We start from the raw sequence: 18,747 nt of genomic DNA, 5'->3' as shown, positions 1-18,747 counted from the left end.
GATAAATCTCGAACAAGAATGAATGTCTCCATCTGGACTGTCTGAGCAAATAAAGATTCTGAAAATGATCAGTTTTCTTTACCAAAGGATGCTTTCTGTGTTCCCGGGGAGGTCACATAGAGTCAGCTCCCCTTCTGACTCCCTGCCCTTTTAGCTGCCCAACAAGTTAGTGTTTGCCTCTCTGGCATTTTCCCTACTGGCTCAGGGTGGGATGAATTATGATGCACCACACTCCCTTCTGTACTTCTGGGCAGCCAAGGCGATCAAGATAAATCACCATGCTACCCCACAGGGGATGTGGTGAGATCCTGCCTTGGATGTTTTTGGGGCCCTGATCAGGATGCTGAGGATTTGGACCTGATGTGATACTGCACTCCCTGAGAAGCATGCACTGTGCACACAAAGGAGAGGCCTTGTGGAACTATGTCAGACGATTGGATAATAAACTAAAACGAGATGGGATTTTACAGTGGGTAATTATCCATTATTCGGCTCCGCTACTGTCACATACCATTTAGTCTTTTCTGAGTGTAAGAAAATTACACTGAAACCATGCGATAAACCGTGCAAATTTCAGCCTATTGATTCGCAGCATCCCGCTCTTTTGATTGATGGCTCTCTTGTCTTTTCAGCCGCACATTCCTGGCTGCAACTCAGGGGAGCCTCCGAATTCAAACATGAGCCGTGACAATGAGTAGGTCCTGGAGCCAACAAGAAACAACACAAGATACCAACATGTCTGTCAAAACCACCGAAAACTAATAGACGGAGTCGAAAATCCAAAGTCCACCCTACCCCGCCTCGCCCCATGTTACCCAAACCAAAACAATGAAGGGCAAAAAAAACAAAACAACAGCAGCCCAAATGGCTCATGCGTAAACTGTATTTAATCAACACATTCCGAGCTGTGGGGCTGCGGGCTGTCAGCAGGCTGATTGCCTGGTGAGCAGCACCACATCTGTTTGTGTACAGGGGCGGTGTAGGCCACAGCTCTGCCACACAAAAACCTTGGGCATATTTCAACTTTTCAGTGCTGCAATTTGCCCCCAACTGCTTCCCAAAAAGCATAAATACAGGCTGTGGAATGAGCGGGGGATCTGTTTTTCTCATCCACGGCGTTGTCATTGAGGTTCTGGGAACGGAAGGCTGGATTTCAGATGCTAATTACTCGGTCAAACGTACTGGCACGGTGGCTGGCTCTCCTGGCTTGTGGGTTTGCACAGAAGATGCACATATGCAGCAAACAGCACACAAGTACTGTATCAAAGTCCAAGTTCTACTGTCCGCCCACCAGAAGCTCTTCCTAATGTTTTTCAGAGCCAGCTCGGATATGGCACGGAGACCACAGTGTGACGGTTGCTACTTTTAAATTTTTGGACCAAGCCTTTAGAAATTTGCTGAAAAATGCACATGACATTGAAAGCCTGCATAATTAATAGAAAGCTGATACATACTTGGCCTAGACACTGTTTTATAACAGTCTTTTGTTCTCCGGAGATTCGAGCAAAGGATCACTTGTGTGATTCCAATGTAGCCAATGTAGATCACAATACCAGCTTGCACAAATATCCTAAGTGACTGCAGCAAGGAGCAGGCAGTGTAATGTGTTCAGCCCTGCGATACCTACAGAATCACAGGATGGAAGAAGTACTGCAGGATGGCAGCTTTTATAGAAAGGCCTTCAGACCTCATTATGTTATATGCAAACAGTAATGAAGGATCCATCAAAAAGGATGCGCAACGCTGACACTCGGGAACCATCGTGACCGACGAAGTTCCACCACCAGGCGCCCTGCGCCGACGGCCTGCTCCATTTCTCCAGTACGACACGCGGTAATTAGGTGAATTTGGTGCGGGCCGGGCAAAGACAGCTAGATCAAGGCCTTGATGAATTAGTGGGAGCAATCTGACAGAGTCACATCACATTAATCACAACAAACCGGGTGCAGAGCCACACTCTTGCCCCCCTCCTTTCTCTCGCTTTGCTAGTGATGAATAGCTCTGCCTGCACTGTGTATCACCTGATCTGGCTGAATTTAAATGTAACAGCACAATTCCCACAAAACCTCTATTGATCTTATTCCTGGGTTCCCTTCTAGGGTTCGAATATTTTAGATAAGGATGAAGGCGTGGTAATGTTAAGCAGGCCAGAGTTTTATGGTACGCTACACTCATAAGTCACAAAATAAATGAATCTTTGTTTTTAGGTCAGGTTAGAATACATGTGGTAAAAGTGAGGGGAAAAAAACTTCCACCCTGTTATAACAAACCATTCAATCAGTCAGTGCTCTTATTTTCATTTAAAGGATACAACAAAGATGTTGCTGTGTTGCAGAAACACTTTCTTTCAATGTTTGGACCACTTTCTTGGTAGAGCTAAGTCCTAAACCATGGTCCACGAGGGCAGATACAGAATGACACATTCACAATTTTAAAAGCCATCTAGTAGACTGGATTAGATTCTTTGATGGGGTGATTCTCTTGACCGTGTCTGCAGTGGCAGCTGGCTTTACTTTCAAATTGCTCGTGACGTCCCACGTGTTACGCATACATAACACCAAGATACCTACGGTATATTTTTTACTGCCACAGCTAGACTGCTGGATGGAGTGGTGGTGAGATAAACCAACTGACATGTCACACTGAGACAACTTTACATATCACCAAGTCCTCCAACTAAATCACACTAGTCGTTTGTTTAGACTGGTAGCCTTTTACAACATGGAAAACTCTGAATGTGAGTTTTCCATGTTGAACTCCATCCACAGGTGATGACTTACTGAGCTAATGTAGTTGCACTGTGTAAAGAGTTATTACGGCTTGATGATTCATGTGATCTAAGATAACGAGCCTTGTTATGAGCAAGCGTTTGTGTTTGTTTCTTTTTGTTCTCTGCTTATTTTCAGCCCTCCTTAATAGTATGTATGTCTTGTATTTTTCTCTTTTTTAAAAGAATATAAATAGAATACAAGTCCTTTTAATTTGGGTTTGTTACACAGCATGATTCCCAAACTTTATGACAAGCCCAGGGACATAAGCTGTAACTGTGAACCATTAAGAGCCAGAAAAATGTTATGACTTTACCCCATTTTACCTGTTTAGCTGATATTCACTTACTAAGACTCCGCTACTAATGCCACACAGAATGTGTTGGCTATTAGACATTGAATTAAACATTAAATTTCTCCCAACCCCCATAGTTGGCTGGAAATAAAGTGTTTCAGAGGACATCAATAGATACCTACCCGTGCATTGAATGGAGTGGGTGTGGCTCATAATGGTACCGCCCCTCGTGGTGCCGCATGTCAATCGGGATAGGTGTGTGAAAAGTGGGGAAAAGGTGGTGCGCCCCTGCAAACACAAAAGACAGAAAAATGTTAGAGAACAGCATTTCTTAACGCTCGCCGAAAAACTGGAATACAGTTACTGATTAGTGGCCGCTCCATTTTACAGTTCCCATAATGCAGGAGTAATTAAAACCGACCCATATGTGCCTGAAGAACCTTCATTAACTGCTCCCTCTCCGCCCAATAAGACCAAAGCAAGTTTTACACAACAATGAATGCTGCTTTATGTGTCAGACCAAAAATGCACGAATCTGCCATTTCCTGCCATAAATGCTCTGATGGCTCAAGGGAAGTCTCATTAGAACAGCTGTTTTTCATTAATTACTGTCATTAGAGCAGCAGATCATAGGAAACTTTACCGTCATGATTTAAGGAGGAGGAGAGGTCTAATCACACATAAAGGCTGGCTAATTCTCTCCACTTTAAAATGTTTACATCTCAGATCTTTGATGGAGAAAAATATGCCGTATCTCAGCGGGACTTTTTGTGAATCTGACTGGCAAATCCAGTTGTTTGTTCACTATAAGAGGAAAAAGACAAAGAGCTGTGCAGCAGAGTTCTGTCCTCACAAGGACAAGTAAGCCCAAGACCAGAAGGGTTAAAGGTCAAAGCAGATCATTATCTCAGCCTAAGAAAAACACTGGCATCAAGTGTCAGGAGGAAACTGGTGTAGCACCAATGGGATGCAAAGCAATATTCACACATGTTCAGCCCAAATTTAACCAGTGCAAGAACGTCTTCCTCACTTTGTTTCACTTCTTAAACTTACTAAACTTTTTATTTTTAGTTCTGCAGTTTCACCTGTTAGTGAAAAATGGTTTTTTTTAAACTTGCCGTGACAGCAGCTGGGAATAATTAGTATTTATGGGTTTTGTTTTTTTGTATTTTTAAGAAAAAGAGCAACAGTTGTGTGTATAGTGTATAAATATAATATCATTTCATTCAGTGTTTGCATTGTTAACAACACCTTTCTCTATGAGATGTGCCTCAGGTGTGCTAATTCACTTTAGCCATCACTGTGAAAACAAGGTGTGTAACAGGACTCTGTGCCTGCAGGCTATGGCTAAATACTGGATGTTGTTTTTAGGTGACGGCAGTTACAAAGACAGACATTAACCCTAATAGAGCCTTTTGTTAGTGTGACTGAGGCAATCATTGTGATGTTGCACCATCTTGTTCTTGGTTAATTTGGATTGGTTCCCTGAAGGCAGCTCTGAACTGTATAACATTTGACAGGAGTGGAATTTTTTTAAGACCACGCATTAACGCTCAGCGATTATTTTACCCTTTGAAAACAGACTTTAGACAGGCCCGGTTTTACTGAGGCGTTGCCCTAGTGACGCTGTTGAAAACATGAAATTAAGAGAAGAATTGTACAAAACAATTTAAATAGATTTTTAACTGCAGTGCAGCACACCCATATCTCAAATTTTACGGCTCAGAAATTGTTTTAAAAAATGCTCAATTTTTGGTGAATTAAATTCTTGGATTTTATTAGGCTCTTACTTTGCACCAATTAGCATGTATATGTATCTCTCCCATACGGTCTATGGATATGGCTTAATATCCAGGCTAGCTAGCAGATGATAACACAGAACTCATCTCATCTGTCATCCAAATATAGTTAGTCTGGCTCCCAGAAACCAACATGGTGGCAGTCAGTAAAGCTAACGAGACTTTACCCTCTGGTTCCAACTGACATTTTAATGTCCTGATGTCTATGCCATTGTAATAATGTAGTCAAAATAAAGCAGCCACACATATACACATGTTCTATACTGTGCTACAAGATTTTCATTTGTAAAAAATTAGCAAATAATAAAAATTATTAGTTCAGAGAGCAGTGAAAAAAAACCCTGTAGGTTTTATTAATCACTGAATGTGCCCAGAACAGTGAGACCTGATCTAGAAGACAAATTGAGTTGTAAAACTCTGTCTGGTGCCTCTTCTCCTCCTTGAACTGTAAAGGCCAAGGGCTTGTTGTTTCTATTGAGACCTAAGTTGCTGGTTCTCAGCCACTGACCCGCCTTCATTTTATTTATTTATTTATTTTTGAGCAAGACGGTCAGACAAATCCAAGTCAGCTTCTGGTGAACAAGCCAAAACAGGCACCCAGTAAGAGAGAGAAACGTAGAGCTGGGGAAAAGAAGTTTGAGCTTTGTTTCACAAGTGGAGCCAGAAGTTGGTGATTTGTGTGAGGGGTGCCCCCTGCTTGTGCTTCCTGGCACATCTCTGGTGAAGAGGATGATGAAGCTTACTTTTTCTTTACTTATTATATTTTGTGCGGTTCTGCAAAGCTAATGTACAGTGATTAAGTATTTTTGGATAATGTATCACATTCTACAGGAAGAAGTCTTGGTGTTTCTTCTGTAAGGACTAATGCCCAGGACATTAGAGAAAATACATGCACAAACACTAAAAGAACCAGCACCAAGCAGAAGCTCCAGAGGCTGCATGAAGCCTCTCCCCACCCCCTCCCAGGATGGTGCTGCTGGATGTGGGGGTTATAAGGGCTGAGCAGGACCTTCCATCACCCAGACAGCTGCATTGTTTGCTGGGCTGCAGGGACAACTACCGACAGGTACACGGCTGGGACGATTCACACGCCTCAGCTTCTTGATTTACCGTCCGTCTGTCCCCTTTGGGCGTGCTGGCATGTGGGGTTACTCCACCCTGGGCTTCATATAGCCAAAACTGTGTGGATGGCATTAGCACAGTGTCCCAAAAGCAATCAGTGTGCCAGAGACATGGAGGATAAAATAATCACAGTGACAACTTTAGATTTGCTTACACAGCAAGATTGTACCATGGATTTACTGCTTAAAATGTGATTTATTCACATTTATTTATTCAGATAGAAGCCTTTGTGTATTTTAACTGCATTGTGGTTTCTGAGTGTTTGCACAAACACACATTTAGTGGATCTCTGACATCACAAGTGTTTTGCTTCTGCTGTGTCATTGCAAACAGTTTAGAACTCAGCATCTAACATTATATATAAAAGCACATACCATGGAATAGCCGTAGGATTGTGAGTCAACTATTTTTATTATAGCATTCATTATCATTCTCAATATGCAATAAGCGTGTCGTGCACAGAGCACTGAGGGACTTTTGTTTTGGCACAGTCTTATGCAACACAGTCCCACTGGAGACTGGAAAATAGTTAGGACATTTGGAATATTAAGTTGTGTTCCCCTTTTTATTTTTACTCACCTGAATATGATCTTTTATCAGATCGGTCTCATATCTACTTATTCACCGTTTAACAGTTTTCCACTGTTAAGGATATAACAGTAACACGAGTGACCACATGATTTATTAATAGAATTGTATGATTGAGTTTCAAAAAGATCATATGTGTTAAAATGCAATCGTTGCCAGTTTAGAGTTGTTTGCCAGGATTTACATGTCCCACTGAACCCCTCACAAACAAACACTAAACAAACTTCCTATTAAAATACTAAAGTTACAAACTATCGTGAACAAACATCCATTTTCATGCCGTGAGACCCGGCTGTCTTATCTCATGAATCAAACCCGGCCACAGGGACTTTTGACCTGGAGTCGTTTTCAGTCTTCACATCTGCTCTGAACTCTGGTAACATGTTTGTTTTAAAACTGAACAAATCTTTGCTCCCCCATGACCCCCATAAGAAGGCTCCAGACATGCTAAACATCCTGCCAAGCAGCAGGAAGAGCCCCACATCCATCCCTTCTTTTTAGTTTGCATCTTGAATCCTCGGTTTGATCTCTCACTAAAGACAATGGCAGGTGTTCGATATCAACAAAGGCTACTTCGAGTCTCATGACTCAGGGGAGGAAGAAGGAAAAGCACTTTTGCATTATGAAGTCCCAGATCAGGACTACGCTGAAGTGGAGAGCGGAGTGGGTTCATATCTTTGAGGAAGTACTCAATGATAATAATAATAATAATAATACCCTGAAAGGCCAGAGCAGGCCAGGAATAATTTTCAGGAAAAAGGCTTCTGTTGTGCTTTGATAGAAAGAGGCGGGGAGAAAGATGGGGGGGAGAAAGCAGAGGAGTAGGAGCGGTGGGGGTGCGCGATTCAGACAGGAAATTCCACTAGAAAAAGTTGGCCCGAGTCCTAACTACACAGCACCGTGCCAACGGCTATACACAAACGCTCATGTGCTTGCATACACACTCACATTCACAATTACACACACAGACACTGATTTGTTCTGCAGTTCGGTCTCCGTAAGCAGACGTCCAGAAAGTGACTGAGACAAACGTGCCGCTCGGAGCTTCAACAGAACTGCCCTTTTCAAACACACACACTGCAGCAAGTGCTATGCTCAAGGTTAATAAAAAAGTGTGTGTTTAGCCTAATCCGGGAATCCTGCAGTACACACACAACATGAAACCTGCAGGTTTAATTTGCAAGACTTCGCTTCCTCTAGGGCAGTACATGGGCGAGTGATGGCGACAGAAGGATTAGAGGCTTACAGGAGAGCACGAAAACCACTGCCATGTTTAAAAGGAAGTCTTAACAGGGTGGCTCTTTACTTTTAACTACCCTCAGGGAAGGTAAAATGATACCTTTTTTACTGATAGGGGGATTCTGGGCAGAAGGTAAGTGGATTAGGCCAGTGGTCTCCGTAATGACACAAGATGGTTTGAGCGGAAATTCATTAGTCCCTGTGAACTCCTGCTAAGTCTGTAGATGTTATGGTGTACACACCAAAACGCTCGCAGCCTGGAAGCACTGACACAATTGTTTTCCAGAGGTTTTGAATCATCAGTGTAACTATGTTATGGAACATCAGGATATTGGATATTTCAAACGAAATAATGTCCAGTACAGGTTAGATTTGTTGCTGGATCCTAATACTTCTGTACTGTAGACTAAAGTTTTTTTGGTTGGACAATTTAGTCAGTTTTGATTCTTGGGATCAGATAATATGCAGCATTTAAAAATTCTGCTAATCGTATGGTTTGTTTGTAATCCCTAAAGCTGGTTAGAAAAAAAAGAGGAGGGATGTAATAATAGGTTGGTCAAATTACATTATCAGCTTTCAGCTCTGTTTGGGTCTCCAAGTCCTAAAAATATAGCAAGGCTTTTATAATAGGTTCCTGTTTGTTGAACTGAAACTGAACCGAATCAGGGGAACTGCAGTACTGCTCTACATATGAACTGCTCTACATATGAATCATGCGCATCTATCAGAAATCTCTAAAGTTGAAGCTGAAGGATCCTTAGGTAGACTTGACAAAAACGGTTGAGCTGGGTCCTAAACTTTGCTGATCAGGATAGTGATACAAGAAAAAGCTGGTGAGGCTCAGCGAAGAGCTGCTACAAACGGAGCCAACTGAGGTGGTGCAGCATCTGAGCAGGATGATTCCTAGATGGCTCCCAGGAATTTCAATGGTACTGGGAGGAGGCCTGAAGCATACTGGGCGATTATGTCTCTCAGCTGCCTTGGTAATACCTCAGTGTCCATCCCACCAGAAGAAGAACTGGAGGAAGGGTCTGAGGAGAGAGATGTGTAGGTACGGTGTTGATACTGTTGCCCCCATGACCCAAACCAAGATAAACAATAGACAGTTGGATAATTGTTTATATTAAAATTTCTGTAAATAGGCTGACATCTATTGATATTATTTTTTTTTATGATGTACTGTGTGCATGTCAGTGAGTGATTAAAATCTTAACAAGTCTGTTGCTGATCCTGTGTTTATGTCTCATTGCCATGACACCCCCACCCCCACATATGCTGAATCTACTCGCCCAGACCTCTGCTGCCTCCGATCCTGTCCCGGCGTGTTTACAGATCCCTCTCAGGCCCAGCTGGCTCCTCTCTGCTGTGATTAGTCTCTGTCAGTTCAGCACGTCTGCTTCGGCCAATCACTCCTCAGTCTTAGCTTTAACCCCACGAACCCACCACCAGTATGATCCATCACCTGGGCTACAAGGTGCTGCACCGCCTCCCCTAATTGTTCTAAAGACTGAGCTCTACCAAGACCTTACCTCACCTGGGTTGCCATTAGCTACTGAGCTAATATCTCTCTTTGGTGTAAAAGAGGTGCTGAGGGGAAACAGGAGCAATTTTGTCAGTTTTACCTCCAGATTTTTTCCAAATTTCCATTTTTAGCTCTTTTTCTAAAGAACACTGGCTACATTTTTGGCTCTCCACCCACTGAGACTTATAATGGACTAAAAACACAAATATGATATGCACCACTAAGCCTGAATCGTGAGATTTAGCAGGATTTGGTGTATCCTGTGCTAACATTCAGGTAGCCTACAGCAGGCCTCTCTCTGAAGACTGATGGGGTGTCGGGATAATCAGCTTCCTGTACAGACTTCTGATTTATTGCCTGGTCACTTTAGAGCACAGGTGTGAGGCAGATCAGGTAATTAACACACTGGGTTTGTCACCGTTCTGTAGGTCAGGAGGATGTAAGGAAAAACCGGAAGGCCCCCTGTAAATGTGTTTAACATCCAATGGAGTGATACTTGACATAATGAGGTGTCGCGACCACATTTTCTGCTTTTCCTACTTATCAAAAACTGGGTTTATGCACGACCTCTGTCCGGTCCAAACAGTGTTAGCAAGCACCAATCAAGCCAAGTAACCTCAAATGGCAAGAGCTGGCAGGAAAGCTTTGTCTGTCTCCCATGAGCCCTTTAACCTCTCATACACAGCTGATGAAGAGGCTGCCAGTTCACACAAAGAGCATCCTCAGCGGTTCTATGACAGCATCCTTTACCCAAAAGCAGCCATCCGACCCCCCTGAATTACAAACTGGGCTTTTTTCTTTAAAGGAAAGAAGGGGAAAGACAGAGGAAGTGCCCAAAATGGCATACAATGTGTGGGAGAAGGAGGCAGCGGACATCAATCTAAAGCTGTCCCAGCTGGGGTTCACCCCGAGGTGAGGTGTCCCCCATGGGTAAGCTGCTCCCCAGGTCCCGGGAGGAGGCTGGGGAGTATCTCTTGGACGGACCTGGTCTCCATCAGATTGCCTGTCTTTGGTCTTCCAGAAGGATACACACTTCCCCTTACTGAAGACATAGGCTTAGAAAGGCCAGAGGTAAATTGTTTCAGAGGAAAAATAATTTATGTTTAGAATAATTTACACTGCTGAAAATGTTTATATCCATTAGCGTGGAAGTTATATTAAATAAACGACTGATGTCCATTAGTTTCATTGAGACATTAATAGCAGCAAAGTTTACAACAACTCTAAAAGCAGGTGGGCCATTTCAGCCTCGACTGCAGGACACAGCCAACATCCTTCCACTTTGCTTAAATGCATGTTTGCATTAGAAAGCTACACAGTATAAAGAATTCACTGTACTGTACTTATTTGTTAGGGTTAAGTTTTGTTTTAGTCACATGTTTAAATAGACAAATTTCATGAAGCCGTAAGGCGTTTTCCTTCAAATGAAGTCTCACAGATGTTCCAAAGAGGCAGGATGTTAACTTAAACCCTCAGTACCTAACCTTAGATGAGTTGCTGGTGGATGCTAAAGGGTTTAAACAAAAAGATTTTGAAGAGCTCAAAAGCAACAGCTGACTGCTGGTGGTTCATAACACAGGGATGAGCATCTTAAGTGCTAGCCCCTGCACTCTCAGGTCAGCTATCCTGATAAGATAAAACATTAAGACTGCGCTGTTTATATACACACAGACAAGCCGGATCTCACAAACCCCTCTCTTGTCTGGCCTCTTTCTTCGGGGCAGGATTCAGCGTGGAAACTCTGTGAATTGGTTTTAAAGCACTAACAAGAAACAGCTGTGAAGGAGGTCAGAGGGCCTCCAACTAAACGGATCGGCTCGCAGGTGATCCACAGTCTGATAATGCTGCCCTTCTCATCCTCTTTTTGTGATGCGGCTCTTGTTTCAGTCTTACATAAAAATGTAGCAGACATGGTTTAGCAGATTATTCATTGTATTTCTCAAAAAGTGTAACCGGATAGGCTTATCAGCGAAGCATAAACACTCAGAATCAAATGAACAATCATCAGGTCAGCAGTGAACCCTGCTAGGGTTAGGGGTTTATGCCTATTGGGAACCTCTAAATTAAAAAGCTGTTACAAGGAAAATTGAAATGCTAAAATATTAGACATCTTCTACTTTCTGAATATTTGCCCAGGTAACATGTGGCTACAACAAAACCCAACCCCATCCCCAGAATGAGCCACTGGTTACCTGCCTTTGTATGACAAGGGGCCTGCAGGTGCCTCCTCATTCCTCAGGCACTGTTAGAGATCTGATGTGTGTGTGTGTGTTTTGTTTCCTTAAGCATTTCTTTGTGCAAACCATTCTCCATGTGCAAACACTTTTGGATTTTAGAAGTGCACAAGAGGCATTATGCTATCAGTGTTAGATACTGTATCAATCAGTGGTTCAGATCTCCTCCCCATAGTGAAAGTGATCAAACAGCGTAACAGTGCTTGACGTCTCTCCAGTTGTTCTTCAGCCTAAAGGCCAGTTTACTTGGCCTTAATGCAAGTATGGAAGCCAAATAAACAAGAATCCCTATGAGTAACACATGTCCCTTTCATCAGGGCCTCGCTGCCAACGGGGTCGAACCATTTACAAAGGAAAGAGGAGGAGGTTGATGCGTGTTACACTACAAGTCTGTCTTCAGTAGATTATACACGGGCAAATGCGAAGGGCATGAAGCCGAGCGGTGGAAAGCTTAAATCAGAGAGGAAAAAGCGAACATAGAAAGCAACCCTCCCATGGGGGAAATGACACTTGAGTTTGTGTACATATCAAAGAAAGTTTGCGTTGTTTCTGCAGAGCGCTACTTGAGCATTTTCGATTGTGTCGCTGTTTGTGTGTGTGCGCGCACGTGACTGCGGTTTGTGACAATTGACAGGCGAGCAGATGAAAGCTCCAGAGACGGGAGCGAGTGGCTAGGACATTACTCAGCAACAACAAACAACAGCCCTCAAGATAAGGCGTCATTTGTCACCGGAGCTGCAATGACAGCAGCGTGCATTGTGTGATAAAATTAGCTAACACGATACTTCCCTTGTGTGACACTCTGAGAGTTGAGTCACAGCGGGGTGAGCCTGCAGGGGAATCTCCTTTATCTGACAAACACCTTTATGGATACAGACAGGAAGGGCTCTCAATCATGAGGAAGTGGCTCTAGAGTTTTGTAACTTTTACATACTAGGAGCTTTCCTTTGGAATGGGAAGTATCAATTCTATTTCAGTCTAAATTATTTTGATGGAACAATAATAATAATGATAATGATAATGATAATAAATGATGAAATGTAACAAACAGGAAGATAAATTGACCACTTATTTTGTGCCGTTTAAAGATTTTTTTGCATGTGTAAAAAATGTTTTTCACACTTCCTTGTTTATATTAACACTGAGAATCTGCCCAGTTTAACCACAGACCTCCACTGAGCCGCCTGACCCGAGCGACCAGCCTTCAGCTGATGCCTTGCTCAAACCCACTTCAGTACCAGCTGCTGAATGAGGACTTACTTTGCAACAGATTTTCCCAGAACTCAAATATGAAAATAGGGGATAATCCTGTTAATTTGTATTTCTACAAAAAATACGTCATAAGAAAAGCAACGGCCACACCCGAAGCCCAGCTGCAACTGCCAATAGGACTGCACACCGAGGCCTTTGCGCGCTATTTTTGGAGCACAGCCAACTGTGACTCCATCGCTAAATTCTGCTCACACACTCCTCAAAGCAATCTTAACAGCATAGTAAACATGTCAGGGGGTCAAAGCGGGCTGTACACGTGTCTTCAGCTCACCTCCTTTAAACACAACGCCATGGTGGCAAAGAGAAATATTGATTCAAGGCAGGCTGGACAAACATCACGCATGGGTCTGAAACACTTTTGCACCACCTGAACTTATAACTTGACAGAACTTTAATATGACACAGACTGTATCATAAAATACTATATAGATCTGTATATATAAAATGTCATAAAATGTCCTATTTTTGACTCTATATGATGTCATCAAGAGAGGAACTTCTTAATATGGTCATCTCAGGCTAAGAATACCACTGATTTGCTGTTCAAGCCTTCAGATTACTTTCAGAACACAAGTGGCTTAAAGGGAAAGTGGATTTAAAGGAGGATATCTAGTTTGCACCATCTAGGAAAAAGGAATTGACTTCTAAATTGATCCACCAGATTCCTATTGGCATTCTTCACCCAGCATCTGGACTCCATTGTGGTTTCATTGACTCTACACTCGACATATGTAGCCTTACAGTGTTTCAGTGAATATGTCAAAACATGCAAATGTCAAAATAAAATAAGCATTTTCACAGTGAGTGGAAACTTCAAGGCTGCTTTGGTGGAGAACTGGTGATGACAGCCATACAATCAGCTAGTTGACAATGAAGAAAAAGCATGTGTGTTCTGAACTTTCTAAAGCCCTGATGTGTGTAACTTGAAACTACAAGAGATCCAGGCAGCAGAGCAGTGATTGCAGAAATTTGTCTCGTATCGGAAATTCATCTCAGAGTGACAGACCTTACATTCTGAGGATAAAGGACCAAATTAAAGAGCTGCATTTAATTTAAAATTCTGTTTTGAACTATTTTTTCTCTTAAAGGATCCCATGTCTATAACATATTTGTCATTTCTTTCAGCTCATGGTTGTGGTAAGAACTCGTCATCCAGTGTTAGCATAATGACTTCATTATGACATTAATCCCCGATGTCATACTCATCAGAATTTGTGCACAGAGCATGCGATCAGGACGGCTATAAAGTACACTTTTATGTATTCTTTTAGGACTCTTGCCCATATAAGAGTTTGAGGATGGGCATTTGGAAGAATATGATGTCTTTTGGCTAATTTTCATTTTCTGTGTGTGCATTTTTTAACGTTGCTAATTTGGTGGAATGAACCTCATAAACAAGCACTTCACAATACTGACATATTTAAAATACAACGTTTTTAGATCTTGTTTAAGCTCTAAGACTGTCTCCACCACAAGCTCCTCAGAAAAATACCCAAACTTTACTTGTTCATCAACGAGCTGGTAACTTATAAAGTTAATAATGCCATGAAGTGGAGTGTCCAAGTTAACAGCTGTACACACAAATTTCCAGGGATTCTCAGCAGTATGATTTGGGCATGTCGTGCCGTGGAAACCTGGCATTTTGCGCTGAATGTTGAGTGCCATACAACAAAATGCAGAAGTCTCCATTCATGTATTTTTTCAAGCTAACAAGCTATCCTATGCCACTAAGCTGGGTGCACATTGCTAGTTTTATCATCAGTGCTACTGCAGACCTGATCATATCTCCAACTGTGTATTCACTTGGAGGCTGCAAACCATGCTCCATCTTTTTGCTTTATTAATAGTTAATAGTTTTCCTAGGTGATACTTTTACACTTACTAAGATCGTCAGTCTTTTAATGGTAGACACCCTATTACTATTGGTGATTCAAAGTCAGGACAACTTGGCCTCCGCTTCATGAATTTTTGACACTTTTTGTTGTGTTTTTTCTTGAGAAGGAATACTTCATTCTGGGTGTACCATGTTGAAGCCTGACATCATTATTTGTGATACAGATGTTTGAAGTTGTGTCATCATATCGTAAAACTCTGTCATTTTTATACTGTAATTTAAAATCTCTACTGCATTGTCAAATTGCAAACCAAATGTTTTTGCATACAAACATTGGGTTAGCCATACTTGACTGGACTGTATGCGCACTCTGTCATTGAGCCCACATGTAGACTGAATCAGTGCTGGAGAGCTTCCATCAACATAGAAAATGAAACATTTGGAGAACAAATTTAAGAGTCTGGCAGTCAAATGTTTTTACTGAGAGCACAACGTGGTGATAACAGTGGCATTTCATCAGACCTTGATGTTTTGGAGGGCTAAAATAAGACGCCCTAATGTCTTAGTGATTGTGCAACTGACTAGCGACATAGTGAAACAATTACAGTGTGGACTCATGCCAAACTCCAGAAATAATGCAGGGCAAACTCTTGTATGCTTATCTTGACTCGATCCAAAAAGGGAGGGCCTGCTAAATTGTATTTACCGTCTGTTTCCAGATATGAATTCCATTTATCGTAATGAGAAAGTGTTATTTGATGCCTTCTTAAAGAATTTTCCAGAACGAGTTACTGAACAAAACAAATAGTAAATACAGATGGACCTATTTTATCAATCTTTTACTATTTAGTTTGGGTTTTCCTTCAGTAAACATGACTGGCGTCTTGAGCTGGAGATGGGTCTTTCTACAGTTTGATCACTGTGGCATTTGTTCTTCCGGGCCCTTGATTAGAAAGTATTTTTCCTTTGCTCTGCTTCAAAGCACTAATATAAAAGCACATTGAAGTTTTAACAATCCCTGCCTGGCTCTCGTAATGATCCACATATGGCACAGTTGTGATGTTCAACAACCAACCCATGCTCTTTCTGTGGAGAAAAGGGTGCCACATGCTGCCACTGTATTATTCTTAATCTACTTTTATAGGCTCCACATTAAAGTTCACAACAAACACTGTGAGAAGTGACGCCATATGCTGAGGTTTGGGTGCTGGGGAATGAATCATGACTGCGGCAAAAAACCATAAAGACGATGGTGAATTTGGCAGCTCCACTAATATCCAGTGTTTTTCTTTCCAGTGCCTACTAGTTCACACCCCGGATTGTGTTTGGCCCAAATGTTGCCTATATTTGCAGTTTTTTGGACCACATTTGGTTTTTACTGCTAAGTCAGAGACTCACTGTTTCAACTCAGCCATACATCCACCTCATATGGGCCAAATGCCAGCTGTGTTGCTGGATTTGTGTAACAGAGAATTTTGGGGGCATATCTTGACCGTACAACTCTTCTCAGTGGTATAAGTAGCAAAAATCTGTCTCCTGTCCATGTTCTCTCTAAACCCATTAATGTTTCTAGACTTGTATGTATGTCTCAGGTAGCTAGTTAGGTTTTTCTCTGTCATCTTCTCCCAGACTGGTAGCTAAAGGGTTAGTCTTACAGCAAACACTCACAGCTTTGCGGGGCATACAGTATTCATTATATCTAAAATCCATTCTGCTTTTTTCAGTGTGAGCCCGCACACCAGTGGCGCTGAGGCATGCATTCATTCCTGAGACGTACCGTGTCACGAAAAACACCACTGTCCTATTTCTGTCCATCTAGCATTAGTACCATTTGACACTCCAGCAGAGCTGTGAATTTTGTATATTCCCCCATGAATTGGTGATAGCTCTTCTTCTTGTGCGGTGTTGTGAGTCACACAGCAGACAAGGAGGAACATTTACTAGAGTTAGCATGAAGATAACTTTTCAGTACACAACACAGCCTGGTAAGAAAGCCAGACTGTGCTTCAAGGTAATGTCCTGCAAAAAAAAGCACAAGTCTCTGGGTATGTTATCTGAACTCAAACCCTGCTAATAACCTGAATGCACCTGACGACTTGGTGGACTTTAAGAGGTTAGAATATACGTTCACTATATTTATTCTATCTAGTCTAAGGATGCTAAAGAGTACCAATTAAAATATGATAGAGCCTCAGCAAGCACCTATATGTGCTACTTTGGCAGTGAGACTGGGCTCATAGTTTTGATAACTAGTGGAACAAATAAACTTTGATTTTGACTGACCCAACAGGTCGTGGAACACATTTTATTTACACTGTCTGCCAAACCTGGGGAGACCAAGCAATCCATAAGCTCAGTTTTTCTACCATACAAAGACTTTATTTTAAGCAAGCCCGCCACCGCAGGTCTTATTGAAACAGGGTTATGTTTCTATAGCGATCTCCCCCCCCCCATCAGACCGCCACTTGTCAGCTACTATTAGGGCTAGCGGTTGCCTCTGCTTACATGTGGTACCCATCACCCCAGACCACGAGGTAGTGATCGGGTTCAACTGCTACAGCTCTAGGCCCCCAGGGACACTTGGTTCAGTGAGACCTCGGATCACCTCCGGTTATATGTGCCGTGTTATGACAGGCTAATAGTGCTAGTCACTATGTGGCAGCCGAGTGAAAGAGAGAAAGTTAGTTAGACAGTGGACGAGAAGGATGAAGGTTAATGTGCATGCAGATGTTGGTCTTCATAAAAAACAGAGTTTAGTGGTGCTTAAAGAAATAAAGCCTGCATGTGTTTAGAAGTTTTGATATTAATAAGATTTTGAACATCAAGAATATCTTAAATGTCAGTGTTTGACATGTCATTGAGGATGTTCAGCGTGGTTTGAGTTGTTACTTTTATCTGTAACTTTTTGAAGGAAAATATTTTTCAGAGCATTTTTGGTGAACATGAGACTACAAAAACACCCAGCGAGGCCAACAAAAACCACTGTATGTAATAGGTATGAAATTTCTAGTGTGAAGAGTTGAGCTAATGTGCTCCATACTCTCTCACAAATTTTTTAAAATTACAGAAAAGAATTCATAAATATTCAGGTTAGTATGGTGAGCTGCTCTGATATCCTGTCCTTATATGAGCGTGAGAGTCACCCAAAATAAAAGCTGTGTATTATTGTTTTTTTCTCCATCTGCCCCGTGGAGAAGTTCAGGGGCAATTACACCGTCTCGATTACTGTGACAAACTGCCAAAGCTAAACTTTAACCAGTCAGGACACACACACACACACACACACACACACACACACACACACACACACACACACACACACACACACACACACACACACACACACACACACACACACACAATTTTCCACAAGACCCATTGAACAGAATCAGCAACAGCCTGGTACATTAATGCACACCTGCACAAACAGCTTCGCTGCTGGTGAATGAGCTAGTCAGCGTATCCTAACAAAGTCATAATTTACCTTGAAATATACTAAGAAAAGCTTTTACAAATGGGTTTAACATGGCCTGATTAGCAGCACTAGCTAGTAGCTTAAAAATCTCATCCACTAATCAGTAGCAGTAACAACCAGATCACAAACACTAGACTAAACTACATGTCAGGACTAAAATAACAATGTGGATTCATAATTGATTTTGCTAGTGAGGAGGCTAGCTAAGTATGCCAGCTTGGTGCTATGTTTGACATCTAGAAAGTCGTATATATCTTAACAGTAGGAAAATGTTAGCTGATGTTAATCAAAAGAAAGCCAGTGTTAATTATTGAAACCCTTTTCCCAAACATGAATATGAATGATGTACTGGAAAAACTAGGGTCTGCATCAGCTGCGGGTTTTAGTCATGGAGGGAGCTTCATTTGGTTTCAGCGATCAAAACCTCAGTTTATATGAGAGGGATGGAAAAAGCCTGAAATCTGATTTCTTCATAATGTCAGTGATTTCTTTTCTGACGAGTTTATGATATCTTTTGAAGTCGTGTTGAAATAAACATAAATTAAAACGCTAAAGCAGGGGATGAGCTAGCCTATAAGTGCACTTTTCAGCTAGCTAGC

The 18,747-nt window shown here is 41.9% G+C and overlaps 1 protein-coding gene across 1 annotated transcript in view; it reads right to left on the bottom strand.

The window, feature by feature from the left end:
- gli2a (GLI family zinc finger 2a) overlaps window positions 1-18,747 on the bottom strand; it is an 83,765-nt gene that overhangs the window by 32,964 nt on the left and 32,054 nt on the right. The window contains exon 3 of the mRNA XM_080903582.1: window positions 3,246-3,351. Within this exon, the coding sequence (XP_080759708.1) occupies window positions 3,246-3,351 (106 nt within the window). The remainder of the gene's footprint in view (window positions 1-3,245; window positions 3,352-18,747) is intronic.

The sequence above is a fragment of the Rhamphochromis sp. 'chilingali' genome (assembly GCF_963969265.1).
Source record: "Rhamphochromis sp. 'chilingali' genome assembly, chromosome: 14".
Taxonomy (NCBI): domain Eukaryota; kingdom Metazoa; phylum Chordata; class Actinopteri; order Cichliformes; family Cichlidae; genus Rhamphochromis; species Rhamphochromis sp. 'chilingali'.
The sequence above is the reverse complement of the archived record's forward strand: the minus strand, read 5'-3'. Positions and strand labels throughout refer to the sequence as shown.